Source organism: Nematolebias whitei, chromosome 17 (assembly GCF_014905685.2).
Source record: "Nematolebias whitei isolate Nwh7 chromosome 17, NemWhi1, whole genome shotgun sequence".
NCBI classification, from domain to species: Eukaryota; Metazoa; Chordata; class Actinopteri; order Cyprinodontiformes; family Rivulidae; genus Nematolebias; species Nematolebias whitei.
The window spans coordinates 37,099,404-37,115,980 of NC_056514.1; the positions used below are offsets into that span (position 1 = coordinate 37,099,404).

The following is a 16,577-nucleotide window of genomic DNA, read 5'->3' on the forward strand; positions in this document are numbered from 1 at the left end:
TTTAGCTACTTAGCATTTAGCTAAAATTTAGCAAACTAAAGATTAGCAAAAAAGGTGAAGGGTAAAATTGGCAAGATTAAAGTTGAAGATTAACATTGAAGGCAAAACTAATCAAATATGAAAAATGGGGCAAAATTGATTTAAAACCTGTTTTTGACTGAAATGAAAATATTTTTTAACAAGTTAAAATTCATAGCCTTTAGTTCCTGATTGGGCTGAACGTTTAAATATAAAAATTTTACACAATGAAGCAAAAATTAGACAAAAGTCTAAACCGTAAATGCAATAAAACCTTAATTGTAACAATGTAAATTAAATTCATACCTTGATACTTGAAAGTCAACTAGATCAGCTCTTCTACATAAAATGACCATAAGGTGAATTTTGCCTGATTATCTGAACTACTGTTGGAAAATGAAATGTGCTGTCGGTTCACCCACTTCCTCGTTGATTAAACTTTTTCCATTTCAGACTTTCCTCCTGAATCAGTCTTTATTTTCCCTTAACTCATAAAGACAAAATAATTAAATTCAAACAAAACTGCAGGAAACCTTCAGTGATTGGCGTTTTTAGTTTGCAAAAGACTATTTCAACCCCCACAACAGGAAGTGGATGTTTTGGCTGGTTTCTCGTCTCAAACTGGTCGGACGTAGTTGGCTGGGAGCATGCCCCGCTTCCCCGTGCGCCGGTTGCACCCGAACATCCACCCCTCGTCGATCTGCTCCACGTCTAGGATGAGATCGCCCTCCTGCAGGGAGACTTCGTCCGCTTCTGCTGCCGTGTAGCTGTACAGCGCCTGGAAGTGCCTCTGAAGGACAGGAAACAGGAAGTGACGAGCAGGATTCATGTGGGTAACATTTCACCGCTGAACACTCGTTCATCAGTTCACACAGCCTGGAGGAAAATCATTTGGAGAAGTCTGCGCTGGACTTTTAGTTCACACATGACCGTTTTCAGATTCTGTCCTTGTTGATCCGAACTCTGACCTGTGACCCATTTAAACTGAAGAAAGCTCCTAAACCCAAAATATGAGCCTGCGTTGAGACTCAAGACGATTTGGCAACAAACGTAACTTTAAATTAGGTTCTTGGGCTCACTGGTACCAGTAGCCCGTCACAAAGACACTTGCTTATATTTATCTGAATTTATGAAGTGTCACGCTGGGGGCCGCAGCCCCCCCAGAAAATTGAAGAGATTAGGGAGACAAAAAAAAGCAAAAATAAAAAATGGTAATTGCTCACCAGGGCAATCTGTATCTGTCACTTCCAGATGAACAGACTTTAGAGGTTAATTTCTTTTTTGTTCTTCTGGTCAACAATTTGTTGAAAATTTTTTTTCCAGTGGGAATATAATGGTGTTTAAAACATTTTAGGCTCAGCGCCTGTAATAATTGAATATAGTGAATTAAAGTTAAAACTTTGTTTCTTTACACATTTCATACCATAATTTGTGGTTTTGCAAGGGGGGGCCATGGCATGGAAAAGTTTGCAAAGTGAGTCAAAATGACTTTGAATGAATATATGAAAGTCTGTCATCTTGCAAGAGGAAACAAAGTAATCGGATGTTCCAATGCAACACATTTACCCTTAAAGGTTCTACACAGTGGATTTATTAAAAATATAAACGTGGGACTGCAACAAAATTAACGTTACGAACAGTTGTCTTCCTCCAATCAGGTTTAAATTTAAGACATTTTCTGCTTGAACTCATAACTGATGTTTGGATGAAAACTGAACTGCTTTTTGATAGACGTTTCGCTCTCTATCCAGAGGGCTTCATCAGTCAGTTGCCTGGAACCACTTTGGCTGCGGCTGCCTGCCTGGGAGGAGTCGACGGGGGACAGGACGACCCCCAGAAACCATCTTAGCTCCAGCAAACTGGTTGGTCCACTTGAGGAGTTTACTGCTTGATGGGGAAACAGTTTACTGGAACTCCTCAGACTGATGAAGCCCTCTGGATAGAGGGCAAAACGGCTCTATAAAAAAATAAACTGTCCAGATGACCTGACTGAGAATTAATGGATTTGATACCTGGATGATTGAGCATGAACTTTCTTGTTTTAAGTCTCTTTAATTTTTACATAGTTCACCTAATTTTTTTTTTATGACTCATAGACATGATCTTCAGTGGGTTTTTTACCCGTCAGTCATACAGGTAGGTGAATTAAACGTGCAAATCTGTAAATTCACCGTTTTCATTTCATTCTACCACTGAGCACCCCCAACACATAATTTATCAGTTTTTAGACATGAGCTTTGTGCACAAGTGCAAGCATTGCATCATAAAACACTCATTTTGCTGATAAAATTAAGTGTTTGTGCAGTGATCCTACCCCTCCACCAGGTGGAGCTACAGCAGCAGGGCGCGCTTGTCCCGCAGGCTGGCTGAACCTCTCCGGGTTCGACTCCTCGCCGTCTGCACAGACACAGACATGAACGGTGACGCGCACGTTCAGAGTTAAATGAACAGGAGGGCTGAAGCAGGTACAGGCGTGTTTCACCTTGTCTGTTCTCGGGAGGAGGTGCGTCGCTTCGGACCTTGCTCTTCTCAAACTCTTCGTGGTACTTTATCTGCACAGACGAGAACTTTAAGTCCACAAGAGGGCACCGAGTTCCTGCATTCAGCTGTTCAACCCCAACACGCTCTGCCTGCTTTTTAGGAGGTTCAAAGGCACTAAGGACAGCAGAACATTTGGGTCATTAATGGAACAGGAGGTGGAGGAAACACGAGGAGAAAAAACCTCTAACTGTGTCTTTATCCCTCAGGAGGAGTAAGCAGCAACAGGATGGTGTGGGAAAGAAAGAAAACAACATGGAGCCCTTTTGACTTATAGACCATTACCCATCATTCCTTTCTGCAACTGGGGCTCTCATGAGAGCAAATGGAAATGTGTTTCAGTGTGGTATTTGTGTGTGTGTTGGGTTTGTGTCCACAGCTGAGAGACTTTGACCATATAGGGCAGCTGCTCCTCGGTGGACGGGGAGAAATGTCAGAAATGTGCCTCTGCGTCTCTGCAGGATCCTTTCACCACCAGCACATTTCTGCTCTCTTCCGCTCACGATTTTATACGCCTGTATCTAAAAATCCTCCTGAAACGAACGCTTGTATTGCACCACCTTTTTGGCCAATGGAAAAAATGAGCAGGCTTGCCGCTTTTGTTTAGCAAATTTGTAGGGAAGCACGATATTATCGGCATGGTATCGGTATCGGCCGATGTTAGCGATAAAGTTAAATATCGGACATCGGCCATTCCATCAAAATAACTCACTGATATAAAAGGTGCTGTTCATATATATTTTATATACATTTTATATATATAAATATGAAAGGCGCTGTATGACAACCCAGTGACAAGGATGCTTGTAGTGCCAGCACAAGGTTATGACGTCACGCGCACCGTTCGAGTTTAGATTTGTGACAATTTACAAATTTGCACTGTTCGAGTGTTGTCATTGTGTTAGAGTAAATGTCATGAACAAATTTGACATTAAACATAATCCAAGTTGAAGTGTTGCATCATTTTCAGCCCCTTTTTGGTAGCAGGCCAAACTGACAAAGACCTGCAGAATAATGTACAATAGTCCCCCGTTTATTGCAGGGGATCCGTACCCTGAAGCCCCGCGATAAGTGAAAACCACGACGTAGTAGTACAAATAGTAAGTAGTAGTTTATTTTAGTGTGTGTATGTATGTATATATATATATATATATAAAGGTGTTTTAAACCCTTTCCATGCTTGCAATGTTCTAAACAAAGTTTCTAAACGCTCTAAAAGAGCACATAAGGTCATGATTTCAGCTCCTTGCCTCTGCTGTTCTTAGCCAGCTGCAAGCGCTTTTGGCCACGCTCACTTCTATGCTTTGCATGGCGATCAGCTGATCAGCTGCAGCAGGAAGTTTATCCAGCAGTGTGGGCTGCACAAAGCTGCAGGAGGAAGCTTTGTCTGCAGCTCTTGGCTGCACAAATGTGCAGCAGGTGCTAGATAATTTAAAATAATTTGTTTTAAATAAAAATTCCATGCCAATCATGCGGCTCATTCATCAATCAGCCAATTGTGTGTCATGTCCAATCTTATTTTGAAAAACCGCGATAGAGCGAGTCCGCGATAAACAAACAGTGAAGAAGCGAGGGACTACAGTATTTTAATTCCACAGCAGATAAAACTATGTAGTCTCTGTAAGTAGATCTAGGGGAAAAATCTGTATTGGTATCAGTTATCGGTTATCAGTTATTTTAACATATCGGCATATCGGCCAAAAAGCCAATATTGTGCATCCCTATAAATTTGTGATTTTAACATAGGAGTGAGCAGAAACACCAGAGTCGTACTCACGTTACTGATCTGGTCCTGAGTCTTCTTCAGTCTCTGCATCTCCGGGGTGTCGGCCACCACGCTGAAACCTTTCCCCTTGTTCTTCTCAAACTCCTCCTTGTACAGAGCCTGTGAGCATATGTTACAGGAATATTTAGATTTAATAACGTATACTTGAAATCAATGCAGAGATTTGGTTTCAGAGGCCACCGTTTCTGAATCGAGCCATCGTTTCTATTAGAACAAGAGGTCGCATCATCCGGCTTTTACTGAAAGAGTTGACTGTATCAAGTCGTGAAGCGTCGGAGCTCATAAACTCTTGAACCGCGAGTATCAGAAGACTCTGTTGGTCACGCGTGCAAATTTTTATGTATGTACAGTTTTGTGTTGGAGATATAAGTTGGAAAAACCCTTTGTTTCTGGTTTTAAAGGGACTAACTCAAATATACATGAAGTCTATGGAAGCTCTTGGTACTCAGGGGAGCTGTAAGTCTTGCAGCAGTGAGAGTCACTCGGGGTGAAAGATGGCAAAAATGTCTACGCTTTGATGTATAATTTATCGTAACTGCCGCCGTACACGTTGCTTTGCCGTATCAGTTGCATCTATTACGCATCACCGCTGACTACCCGGAAACGTGGGCCGGTGTTGTGCCAAAAATCGATTGGTTGCCAAATGGCGGCCGCGGGAGCGTGCACGGGAGGACTTTAACAAGAATTTGACAAGAATAACACTTAAAAACAATTATTTGTTTGCTCGAAATTATAGTAAAGGTGTGTCTCAGTTCAACTTTTCCTTAATAAATGCACTTTAATCGTCAAATCAGCTGCATTTCACCTGGGCGGCGCAGCGAAATGCAGCTGATTTGCTCCAGGAGTTCCAGAGCGAGACGAAGGTGGCTTCGTATGGCAAGTCAAGTGTCTCATTAATAGCCACTTTTGCTTATTATTGAGACACTTGACTTGCCATATTAGTCAAGTGCCCTCTAGTGGCTGAAAATAGTAGTGTTCAATATTTTCCATGTCAGAATGAATGACATAATCAGATCTTAGCCAAAAATTGGGTTATAAATATGGGAAGAAAAATTAAATAAGTTGCTTTGCTGTGTAAGTCACAGGTTATGCTAATTTAAGCAAAAAGGTTTGACTTTTACAGCAAAAAATACGGTATGTACTTTGAAGGTTGTGGGAGGAAGTAAAAAAGAAAAACTAGTGCAGCATCAATTGTCAGTAGGGATGCACGATCCACTTTTTCACTTCTGATACCGATATTTGAGGATTAGTATCGGTCGATACCGATCTGATACAGAAAAACAGTGCTGAATTAACTTAAAACATTTGTTTTATAAAGGCAGACATAAAAGTACTGAATTACAAATTTATTGAAAACTGCACCAGTACAGCACATTAAACACACCAGTAGCTTCACAAGCTTGGTCAAACATGTAAAAACAACACGGCTTTAATTTGTTCAGTCAGTGCAATTATGAGAATAACATCAAATGTAAAATAAAAAATAATAAAAATACTGAAACTGACAAAAACAATAGGTTGACAACTTTGGTCAAACATGAAAAAATAAACTTCAACAAACATTTCAAATGTTCAGGAATTCTAAATGTAAAATAAATAAAAAAGGAGCTGAAATATGAGGAAAAAACAATAACTTCACTAGCTTGGTTGCCAGATATTTAAAATAAACATTAATCGGCTCCTGTCCTTATGGAGCGGTCACATTGTCACGATACTCGATCCAGATTTTATTTTATTTTATTGTCCTACGATGTACCGCTACTAAAAGTCGAAGCACATGATTCCTGATTGAACAACACATCCTCATATCCATTTTGCACAGTTTTCAAGTTGTGGAGTGTGAAAACGACACAAACTGTGAGTAATGTTAACGCACTGAGGCATCGGCTGATCCAAAGAAAGAACCTCAATAATTTTTCCCAGGGTGGGTGTCAGCAGCCACGGTGAATCCTTTTCTCCTGTTGGTTTTTAGTGTTTATTTTCAACTGGAATTCAAGGATAAATTAAAACAACAACAACGGTTTAACAGATTTATTTAACTGTCCACAACGCTGAAACCCATAAAAACAGTCGTGTGAGGATTTAAGTGACAATTTATCAGTTTCCTGTGAGTTTAAACTCTGGGGGAGCGTCTGCAGCTTTAAACAAAGCACAAGTGTTTATTTTAAAGTAAGTCCGAAATCCTTGCGCGCGCACACACACACACACACACACACACGAGTGAGTCACGTTCCTGCTATGAGGATATGCTGCTCCACAGAAAGAGACTTTTATGGTTATGGAGACATGAGAAGGTTGGATGAGAATGAGAGACTGAAGCAGCTTTCGGCTGCTGTAGCTTTCGGCTGCTGTCAGCTCACCATGCTATCGTTTGAATCTGAAGGATCCGTTTGTTTTTCGTGTTTGACGCGATTTGAAGCGAACGCGGAGCGTTGAGGCGTTCGTGTTGTTGCAGCTGCAGTGAGGAGCTCCTGAACATTCTTTTATGGTTTCTGGACGTCTCCCAAAAAGCTGCAGTTTGGAGGAAACGCTCCGGATGAACTTATTGTATCATCCCTGTTGTCAAACATCACGTGGGCTTTACGACCAAACAGAATAAAGTTCTGATGTTCAAAGATCTAACACTCATTGAAAGAATAAAGTTATCTCAAGAAATGAAGTTAAATCTGTTTTAATCCAACCTCATGATTTACGTTTTTATCATTTAGTGCTTGAAGTTTGTGTTGGAGATGACTCAGCTACCACAACAAGATTTAGCTCTACGTTTGGAAAACTGACTGACTTATAGACATTTTTGTGTTTGCTAACGTTAGCTGTGGTGGCCATCTTGAATTAGGCTGAAAGATCCCCACAACAAAATGTCATTTTGCAAAAAATGAAAAAACAAAGTACAGTTGCTCTTTGTTGTAGCACAGTTATTCAAATGAACTATTTATGATTTGTTTTCCACCTTCTTGTGATAAAATATAAATTGTAGCGCTTTATGAAACAACGGGAAATTAGATTAGGCCTGTCATGATAACAAATTTTGCTGGGTGATTAATTGACTCAGAAATTATTGCGATAAACGATAATATTGTTTGATATTTGACAATAATTAGTAATTATTGTCAAAGTTAAGAAAAAATGTTGGTAATTTATTTTGAGTGTAGTACCTTTCTGACTCCCTGATGGCAGTATAATACTGTTTGAACCGAAGGAGGGATAGTGAGGGAGCGAGCAGCGTGTCTCTTTAGGAAAATTGGGAGGGAGGCCCCTTGACGTGACATGGGCTGTCTCCTTCCTTTTTTTGGTTCTCAAAATGGCGGCCGCTCCGTGTGGTTTGAGCTCTTTAGCATTTTTCACACAAAGCTTTTAAAAAAAATCAGTAAACAAGTTCTCAGCTACTTTTTGCAGAAGAAACAACTTTTTACACGAAGGCACTGGTTTCAACCGTGAATTTTGGAACTTCGACAAGACGAAGGTTTTTTCCCGATGTCGGCCTGTTAGCTTAGCTTCTCAGCTTAACTGTTTTTAGCAATCTAAAAGTACGATTCTGGACGGTTAAAACAGATTTTAAAAGAGAAAGGGAGGCGTCAGTGAAGAGCACCAGAGTTGAGCCTTTTGTCATCCAGTGTCTTCAGAAGAAAGAGAGAGACACAAAGAAACGATAAAGCCAATGAATGAAAATGAGGATAATTTAATTTATCATGTGATTGATTTGTTCATCGCAACAGGTCTAGCTTAGATTATAACAATTTTTTTTTTGTTCATAGAATCACGTTGACTAAATCAAGTCAAACTAAAGCTTTAGTTTGAGTGTTTTCTGATTTAATTTTTAAAATAATCCCATCATAGTCTGTTATAGACAGATCCTACAAGCCGCGTGATGAAACGAGTTAAAGAAAGTAAGCGGAAAGAGGCCGAGGCCCGACCTCACCTGGCTGTTGAGCACGCTCTGTTGCTTCAGACGTAAGTTCTCAGGAGTGTCGGCCACGATGGTGAAGGAGGTTTTAGGATAGTGCCTGAACACACAAAGAGTGACAGTCTTTTAAAATACACAACAAAAACAAGAAATCAACAAGAATCGTTTGTCTTTAGAGGTCAAAAGGTAATAATCATTTAGACTCACTTCAACCTCTCAAGGATTGTCTTAATTCAATTCAGACCAGACAGAACAAGCTGAAAATGGAAATAACATGGCTGCCATGTTTTTCTTGCATCTTAGTTCAGCTGGTAAAAAAAAAGAAAGTCATTTAAGTTTTTTCCATTTTATTTAGTCTTTGCGCCAATTTATATACGTGAACAATGTCTGCCAAATCAAAAGAAAACTGTAAAAGTCTACAGCAGCAAATAAGCTGCTGATTCGCTGTGAACGTTCACACTTCCTGTTTCCAACACGCTGACGTTTCTCCCGCTCATTTGTCTCGTGAACAAACCTCTTGTGTTATGATGGAGCGCGAACGTGATTAAAAAAAGAAACGCTATAAATTTAAGGCTCCCACGGACTCGGGTGGACCGCAGACGGTTGAGACATCATACTCGAGCGCACACCCTGACCGGCTGCAGACCAGCTCCGCAGGAAAGGGGCGTTTACCTTCGGGACAAATTGAGATCGCCGATTGGTCATTTGCTGACACGCCTACTGGACTGATTGACAGGTCGCAAAAAAAACAAACAATAAAAATGAGAGCTGGCAACAAGCGGCAGCGGTGTTCTGTGTTGATATGTTGTTAATAAAAAGTACAAAAAACAAACAAACAAACAAAAAAACAGGGAGCGCTGGCCCTGCAGCCCACACATCAGACCAGCCCACCAGGAAACCTCCAGACCCTCCTGCAGCCACGCTGGACCTGAGTTTAATTCACTCGTGACAAATTCCCTAATTTCTCACCATTTCAGTCATGAAGTCAACGGAGGAGGAAGAGATCACTTGCCTCTTGGACAAAAAACAAAAGAAAAGGCCATTAAACCAGATCAGGGATGAAGAAGGGAAATTTAATGCACTGGTGTCGCAAACAAAACAATCCGTCGCCGGGCAGTTTATTGTGCGACACAGAGTGTGCATACGTAGTCGTAAAAATTTATCTTTGCGCAGACACGCCTTGTTGGCGTCTGCTTCAGGTCTAATCCGTGGACCTCCGTGGACTGAGGTCCACCTGAGTATGTGGGAGCCTTTACACATCCATCTTATATGGCTCATCTGCAGTCAGGTCGCAGAGGCAACAGGTCCAAGAAATAAACCCAGACCTCCCTCTCCCCAGCAACACTCCAGCTCCTCCTGGGGGATCCCAAGGTTTTCAGCCAAGCCACAGTGGATAAGTCACTCCAGTGAGTTCTGAGTCTGCCTCGGGGCCTCCTCCTAGTGGGACATGCCTGGAAAGCATCCTTATCAGATGCCTGAACCACCTCAGCCGACTTTTCCCTATGCAGAGGACCAGATCCACTCCGAGCCCTCTGCAGAATTGCCACCATAATGTTGTGGAGGGGTTTGAGTACCCCCATGATCCTGTGAGCTATGGTATATGGGGCATTAGCCCCTGGTAGGGTCTCCCATGACAAATAGGCCAGAGGGGACGGGGTCAGACCAAGAGCAATTGAAAATCCTTGATGGATAAACATCAATCCAATCAGGAAACCTTGTGGGAAACCAAGGGACCTCCTTGAAGGAAGGCCAGTGGGGGAAGCCTCTGGTGGTCGAGCCTCAGCTCCTGGGGCTCGGTCGGGCCAAGCCAGATAGAAAGGCAGGATGCCACCTCCTTGTGGGTGAACCATCTGCGAGGAGGACCATGGAGGTCGAGTGCCGTACAAGCAGAGCGGCAGGCGAGGGAGGCATCGACCGTGACAAGTCCTGGTGGTATAAATTAGCTCCAGGAACGTGGAATGTCCTCCCATAAATTACACTAATGTAAAATTTAATAAACAATGAGAGCTTGAGCTATAATGTTTGTGATGCCGTGATCTCATTTCTATGCAGACTTTTATAAAATGCAGTCTGGATCAGGTGCCGTCCTGCTGTTTCAGCCATTTTCAGGGTGCGATGTTTGGTGTGAACACTCACATAGTGCAGTAGGGTTTCTTCTCAAAGCCTTTGTAGTTGGTCATACTCAGAGCCATCTTGCAGACCTCGCAGCTGAAACAACCTTTGTGCCAATACTGGGAAATAACGAAGCAAAAAGTCATAAATATTAAGTTCTGCGTGCTTCTTTATAAAACTGCAAAACCTCCAAATGGAACGAGGAACAGATGAGAACAGACTGACTTTACAAAATAAGCACAGTTTATAAAGTAAAGACAGTAAATTTAAACACATGTTTAAACGTTAATGCTACTTTTATACAATTATCTACTTCCTGTAATTATAAAATCACATCTCAGGTTTCAGAGTGTCTGGTTTGGGAACCTCAGGGTCTGGTTTGTGCTTTTTGCAGAAGACGTGGTTCTGTTGGGGGGAGTTTTGTGAACGTAGGATGAAACGAGAGATGCAGTTTTGAGAACAGATGAGAATTTATTATTCCATCTATGTTCCATTCTAGAGCTCGATATTTAAAAAAATATCGAGATATATATTGTATATTGAGATTTATCTTAAAATATCAAGATATTAATTTTGGTCCATATCGCCCCGTCCTATTCCAATCTTCTATGATCACCAAGCGCAGATAAAAGGTTCTCAAAGTTGGGGTCAGGTCCCAGTGTGGCTCACAAAACACCAAGTGGGGGTCCTTAGACGATCTCCAGATATCAAATTACTTTTAAAACGGAGTGTTATGACATAAGTGCAGAAGGAGCTTTGAGTGCAGCCGCTGCTCCTCCTCATCGAGGAGTGAACTGAGGTGGTTCATGCATCTGGTGACTCCTGAAGTCTCCCTCTGGAGGTCTTTCAGGCACATTCCACTTGGAAGAGACAGGACAGACCCTGGACTTCCTGCAGGGATTATATCCACCCTGGCCTGAGACTGCCTTGGAATCCTCCAGGAGGAACTGGAAAGTGTTATTGGAGAGAGGGAGGTAGAAAGCTGTGACCACCGTAACCCAACCATGACAGCCGGCAGAGGATGATGGCTTTATCCTCAGATATCATAAATTAATACATTGGCTTTATTAATGGCTGTTTTGTCTTTATTCTGTTCCTAAATTGATTCAGTTAAAAATTGTTGCATTAATCTTATTTTTTTTACCTTATTTGTTAAGACTCATACATGCTTTAGTGCTTCCTTTGCTCTTACCTTTAAAAGCATACAACTACAGATTAATAATTTGAATTAAAATATTTAATTTCACTAAGAAGCAGCATATTTAAATTGTTCTCAGTGACTTGTAGCATTTTTTTTTTTACAACCTTCAATTTAAATATAGAAAATCAACAAAATACAGTTGGCTTTTAAGAATCAATGCCTAAATATGAGAGTAATTTGTAATATCTTACCTTATCAAGGCAGTTTATTTTTTCTGTTGGATAAACTGGTTTTTTGCATCTTCCACATGCTGGATTCATGTTGGCTCGGTTACTCTATAAAATACAAAACATTAAAAATCTTAACAGGATCAATTAAAAAAGGTTCACAGGGAAAGTTTTTGCAAACACGAGCAGCAGAAGACCTTTTCTGCAGCATTTCATTCCAGTTAATATACAGTACCCGCAGGTAAGGAGGAGCTGCGTGGTGCCTTCACTGACCGTTGAAGTAACGAGCTTTCATTAACCTGCATTGATAAATTACAAGAATTATATTAAAATAAAACAGCATTGACGCTGATAATGGAACAATAAAAATACTAGTGGTCTATAAGATATTACATATTTTATTTTAATGACCTAAAGTTGTTTTTCTTCCTTGAGATGTGGAAAAATATATACGATAAAGCTTTATCAAGATCCGTTAAAAACACGCTTTATGCGATATGTTACCATATGTTTAAACTTGACTCACTGCACAAATACTGTTGTACATTAATTTAACCCTTTGTTTATTTATTTCCGTCAACGATCGTAAAAATTACGGAGTTTAGCGCAGCACCTGAACTTCGCAGTAAGTCTTTCAACGCTGGAAATACTTTCTAAAAGCTAAATTTATGAATAGCGATACGTACACAAAAACAAACAAACAAAAAACAAAAAGCCAAGCTTATTAAAATATAACCGAATAACTTGTTAAGTTTGATCGTCTCTTAGATTGAAAATCGAAGCATGGGACGGAACAGGAAACGAAGGGCGTCCTCTGTCGGACATAAAATACACAACGAGTAAATCTACGTTGGTGCCACGCAGAATTAAAGTAAAATCTTATTTATATACGTCCTTATAAAACATAATTAAATCCTTACTGTTGTGTTTTAATGTCTTAAATCCATAAAAATAACGATAGACGCATCACGTGATAATTTTAGCGTTTATAAGGAAACGCTGCACGGTTGAAACCGACAGCGGGGGTATAGCTCAGTGGTAGAGCATTTGACTGCAGATCAAGAGGTCCCCGGTTCAAATCCGGGTGCCCCCTCTTTTCCCATACCGAGATATGGTTTTTCGAAAATTCGTTTAAGAAAACTTTTGAACACACACACATAATTCTCAAGTAAATTATTTGTTATTTTGTCGTTAAATCAAATCTCTTATCAGCCTTTCCGTACCTCTGGCAGTGAATGGAAGAATCACATTGTTTATTTTGATGTTCATGTGAGAACCCGTAAGAAATACTGTACGTCGGAAAATAATAATAATAATAATAATAATAATAATAATAGTAATAATAATAATAATAATAATAATAATTGGTGAGTGCCACCCCACCCCCCACCCAATTTGAGTTACGGAGAGCCGGAGCTGTGTCTGCTTCTAATAAAGACAGCGTTTATAATAAAATATGAAATCAGTGTTTCATTGTGGGCTACATCAGTGTTTTTCAAAGTGGGGGCCACAGCCCGCCAGGGGGGGCCCAGAAAGCTAGAGAGAAGAAGAAGGGAAAAAAAAGCAAAAATAAAAAAAAATAGTCCGTCCATCCATTTTCTTCCACTTCTCCTGGGTTGGGTCACGGGGGTAGCAGCCTAAGCAGGGAGGCCCAGACTTACCCCTCCCCAGCCACTTGGTCCAGCTCCTCCGGGGGAATCCCGAAGCGTCCGGCCAGCCGAGAAACATAGTCCCTCCAGCACATCCTGGGTCTTCCTCTGGGTCTCCTCCCGGTGGGATGTGTCTGGAACACCTCACCAGGGAGGCGTCCAGGAGGCCTCCTAACCAGATGCTCGAGCCACCTCAACTGGCTCCTCTCGACGTGGAGAAGCAGCGGCTCTGCTCTGAGTCCCTCCCGGATGACCGAGATTCTCACCCTGTCTCTAAGAGAGAGCCCAGACACCCTGCTGAGAAAACTCATTTCGTCCACTTGTATCCATGATCTCATTCTTTCGGTCACAACCCAAAGCTCATGACCATAGATGAGGGGTAGGAACGTAGATCGATCGGTAAATTGAGAGCTTCGCCTTTTGTCTCAGCTCTCTCTTCACCACGACAGACCGATACAACGCCCGCTTCACTGCCGACGCTGCACCTATCCGCCTATCGATCTCACGCTCCATTTTTCCCTCATTCGTGAACAAGACCCCAAGATACTTGAACTCCTCCACTTGGGGCAGGACCTCCTCCCCGACTCGGAGAGTGAACTCTACTCTTTTCCAGCTCAAGACTACGGCCTCGGATTTGGAGGAACTGACCCTGAACTGAAAATAGTAATATTAATAATAATAATTGCCCACTAGGGCAATCTGCAGTTGACATTTCCAGATAAGCACACTTGAGAGAGAGAGAGGTTAGATTTCTTTTGTTTTGTTCTTCTGGTCAACAATTTGTTGAAAAGTTGATTTTTTTTCTTCCAGTGGAAATATAATAGTGTTTAAAACACGTTAATTAAAACATGTTTATGCTCAGCAATGGTAATAATTAATCAAATATAGCTAATAAAAGTTAAAACATTCTAAAAGTTCATGTTTATTTACATATTTTGTAGCATTATTTGTGGGTTTGTTAGCGTAGGCCTCAACCAGAAGCTAATGCTGTTTGCGGGGGGCATGGCATGGAAAAGTTTGGGCACCCCTGGGATACATGAAGTCATGCCCTCCACTGAGATTCTGTTTCTCTTTATTGTGTCCATGATTCATGATTCCTACAGTCATTTGCTTTTTGTACTCAAGAATTTTTTAATTTTCTACATTTTCTTGTCAAATGCTGCCACCTTTAAGTTATTTTTTGCATGTTCAACCTTTACGCTTCAGCTTTGGGAGCCCATTCTGTTTACACTGATGGGAAATCAATGACTGAATTTGTAATATTTAGTAAATGCATTCTAGATGGAATATAATTTCTGTATATAAACTTTTGCTCATGCCATAGCGAGCTCATTGCAGAGCTGAATGCTATTAAGACTTAATTTAAAACACTTCAGCTCAATTTACCCAAGTCCTGACTGTTTCACACCAAACTGACTCTTTTCACAGATCTGATCAAAACAGTCGTTCATTTGTTGTCAGATTTCCATCAAATGAGATCAGTATCAATCATCAGCTTTTATTAGAAGACATTTAAACAGAAATGTTCGGAGGAATCTTGAACACTAGAATCCATTCATACAATATTTAGTCCCAAAGAAGTCCAAGTTGATCAGTATATTCACTATCAATTTTATATATAGATAACTTTTGTAGATAAGTCCACCAGGCGTTTTTATGAACGACACTCCAAGTTTCATGAAACAAGCAACCAAAAATAAAAATTCAAAACACTCAATAAAATAGATAATGACAGAAATACAGAGTTAGCTGTACAGATTGCAGTATGAAGGCTTGTTTGATCGATTCCCTGACACGTCCTTGCATTGATAAGTTTTGGACAGTTAGTCTTTTCCATCTTGTCATCATCCTGTCCGACCCTCCAACCCCTGGATAACTAGACCCCTGGATAACTAGACCCCTGTGTGACGGCAAACAGCAACAAACAGAAAGCTGACAAGGCGAGCAGGTACAGTAAACACTGTTCAGCCACAAAGGTTGGAGTAAGGACATCTTGTGTCGGTGATCTGCCTGAATGTTCGTATTTATCCACTTTATTATGGACAGTCCTCAAGATGGAACCTTTTCATCACAAGTCTGGCCCGTTTAGTAGCAGTGCTCGGCTTCAATGAAACCTTCCTTCTCGTGAACCCCGAGCTCGACCTCAGCGTAACTGGAGTGGCAGCTCTGGTTGCGAAACTTCATGGAGGGCCAGTAGTTATTTGTTCGTCGCTAAAAAAGAAATAAAACAACAAAAAGTGAGGAGGGTTAAACTTCACGAACTGTGTGAACGGGTGGGTTTTTTTTTTTGTTTTATTTTATTACCTGCATGAGGTAGAAAGGTGGAGCAATCGTGGGGTGTGTGTTGATGTAGTAAACAGCCAACAGGGTCAAGGTCACGAGCAGAACCAATGCAGCGACTACACCTGCTATGATGGCCGTGTTCTCCGTTATCCCGCTGTGGTGCGGAGGAACCGTCTGTAAATCTGAAAAAGAAAAAAGGATTAAGCTAAAAAATATATGTTTGTGTGAGACAACACTAAGTAAACTTTTATTAACATTTGCTTCTTTGGATATTCTTGCATTATCTCATTGTATGGTCTGGAGACAGTGGCACTGACAAAAAGAAAGGAGACAGAACTGGAAGTGGCAAAAATGAAGATGTTGAGGTTCCCCTTAGGAGTGACAAGGATGGATAAGATTAGGAATGAGTAGGCCGGTCACAATAACAAATTTTGCTGGGCGACTAATTGTCTCAGAAATTATTGCGATAAACGATAAAATTCTTTGTAATTTAACAATAATTAATTGTCAAATTTTAGAAGAAATGTTTATTTCTTTGGAGTGAAGTACCTTTTTTGACCACCTGATGACAGTATACGACTGTTTGAACCAAAGGATAGAAATCCAAAAAAGTTCAATCTGGTCCTCTGGACATTCAAAAAAAAAAAAAAAAAAATTAAAAAAAAAAGAAAAAAAAATGTAGAAACGTTTCGTCTCTCATCCGAAAGACTTCCTCAGTCTGAGGAGCTGTTTTCAGCTCAGTCTCTTAAATAGCACCTTCTCAGAGTGGATCAACCAGTTTTGCTGCTGACAACCAAAACCAGCTGATCACATGCTCAAGAAGGACCATCAGCCTAACAATGGATCATTAGCACACTGATGGCTGTTTACTGTTCACAGAGGGCTGAGTGATACTAGCAATCACAGCATTGTAAGAGGG

The 16,577-nt window shown here is 40.8% G+C and overlaps 2 protein-coding genes and 1 non-coding gene across 3 annotated transcripts in view; 1 reads left to right on the forward strand and 2 right to left on the reverse strand.

The window, feature by feature from the left end:
• Window positions 1-391: 391 nt before the first annotated feature.
• On the reverse strand, window positions 392-11,819 carry lasp1 (LIM and SH3 protein 1). Its single transcript, XM_037691228.1, has 7 exons — window positions 11,751-11,819; window positions 10,383-10,477; window positions 8,262-8,346; window positions 4,334-4,441; window positions 2,501-2,570; window positions 2,333-2,415; window positions 392-808 (listed from the first exon to the last, which is right to left on the reverse strand). Exons 1-7 carry the CDS (start codon window positions 11,817-11,819, stop codon window positions 635-637), a joined length of 684 nt encoding a protein of 227 aa, XP_037547156.1. The 3' UTR covers window positions 392-634.
• A 928-nt stretch (window positions 11,820-12,747) lies between these two features.
• On the forward strand, window positions 12,748-12,819 carry trnac-gca. Its single transcript has one exon. It is a non-coding gene; the product is annotated as a tRNA-Cys (tRNA).
• Window positions 12,820-15,389: 2,570 nt separating this feature from the next.
• LOC119423817 (plexin domain-containing protein 1-like) overlaps window positions 15,390-16,577 on the reverse strand; it is a 23,800-nt gene continuing 22,612 nt past the window's right edge. Inside the window, exons 12-13 of the mRNA XM_037691229.1 lie at window positions 15,680-15,840; window positions 15,390-15,586 (exon numbers count right to left, since the gene is read on the reverse strand). Coding sequence (XP_037547157.1) covers window positions 15,461-15,586; window positions 15,680-15,840 — 287 coding nt within the window. The 3' untranslated portion in view covers window positions 15,390-15,460. The remainder of the gene's footprint in view (window positions 15,587-15,679; window positions 15,841-16,577) is intronic.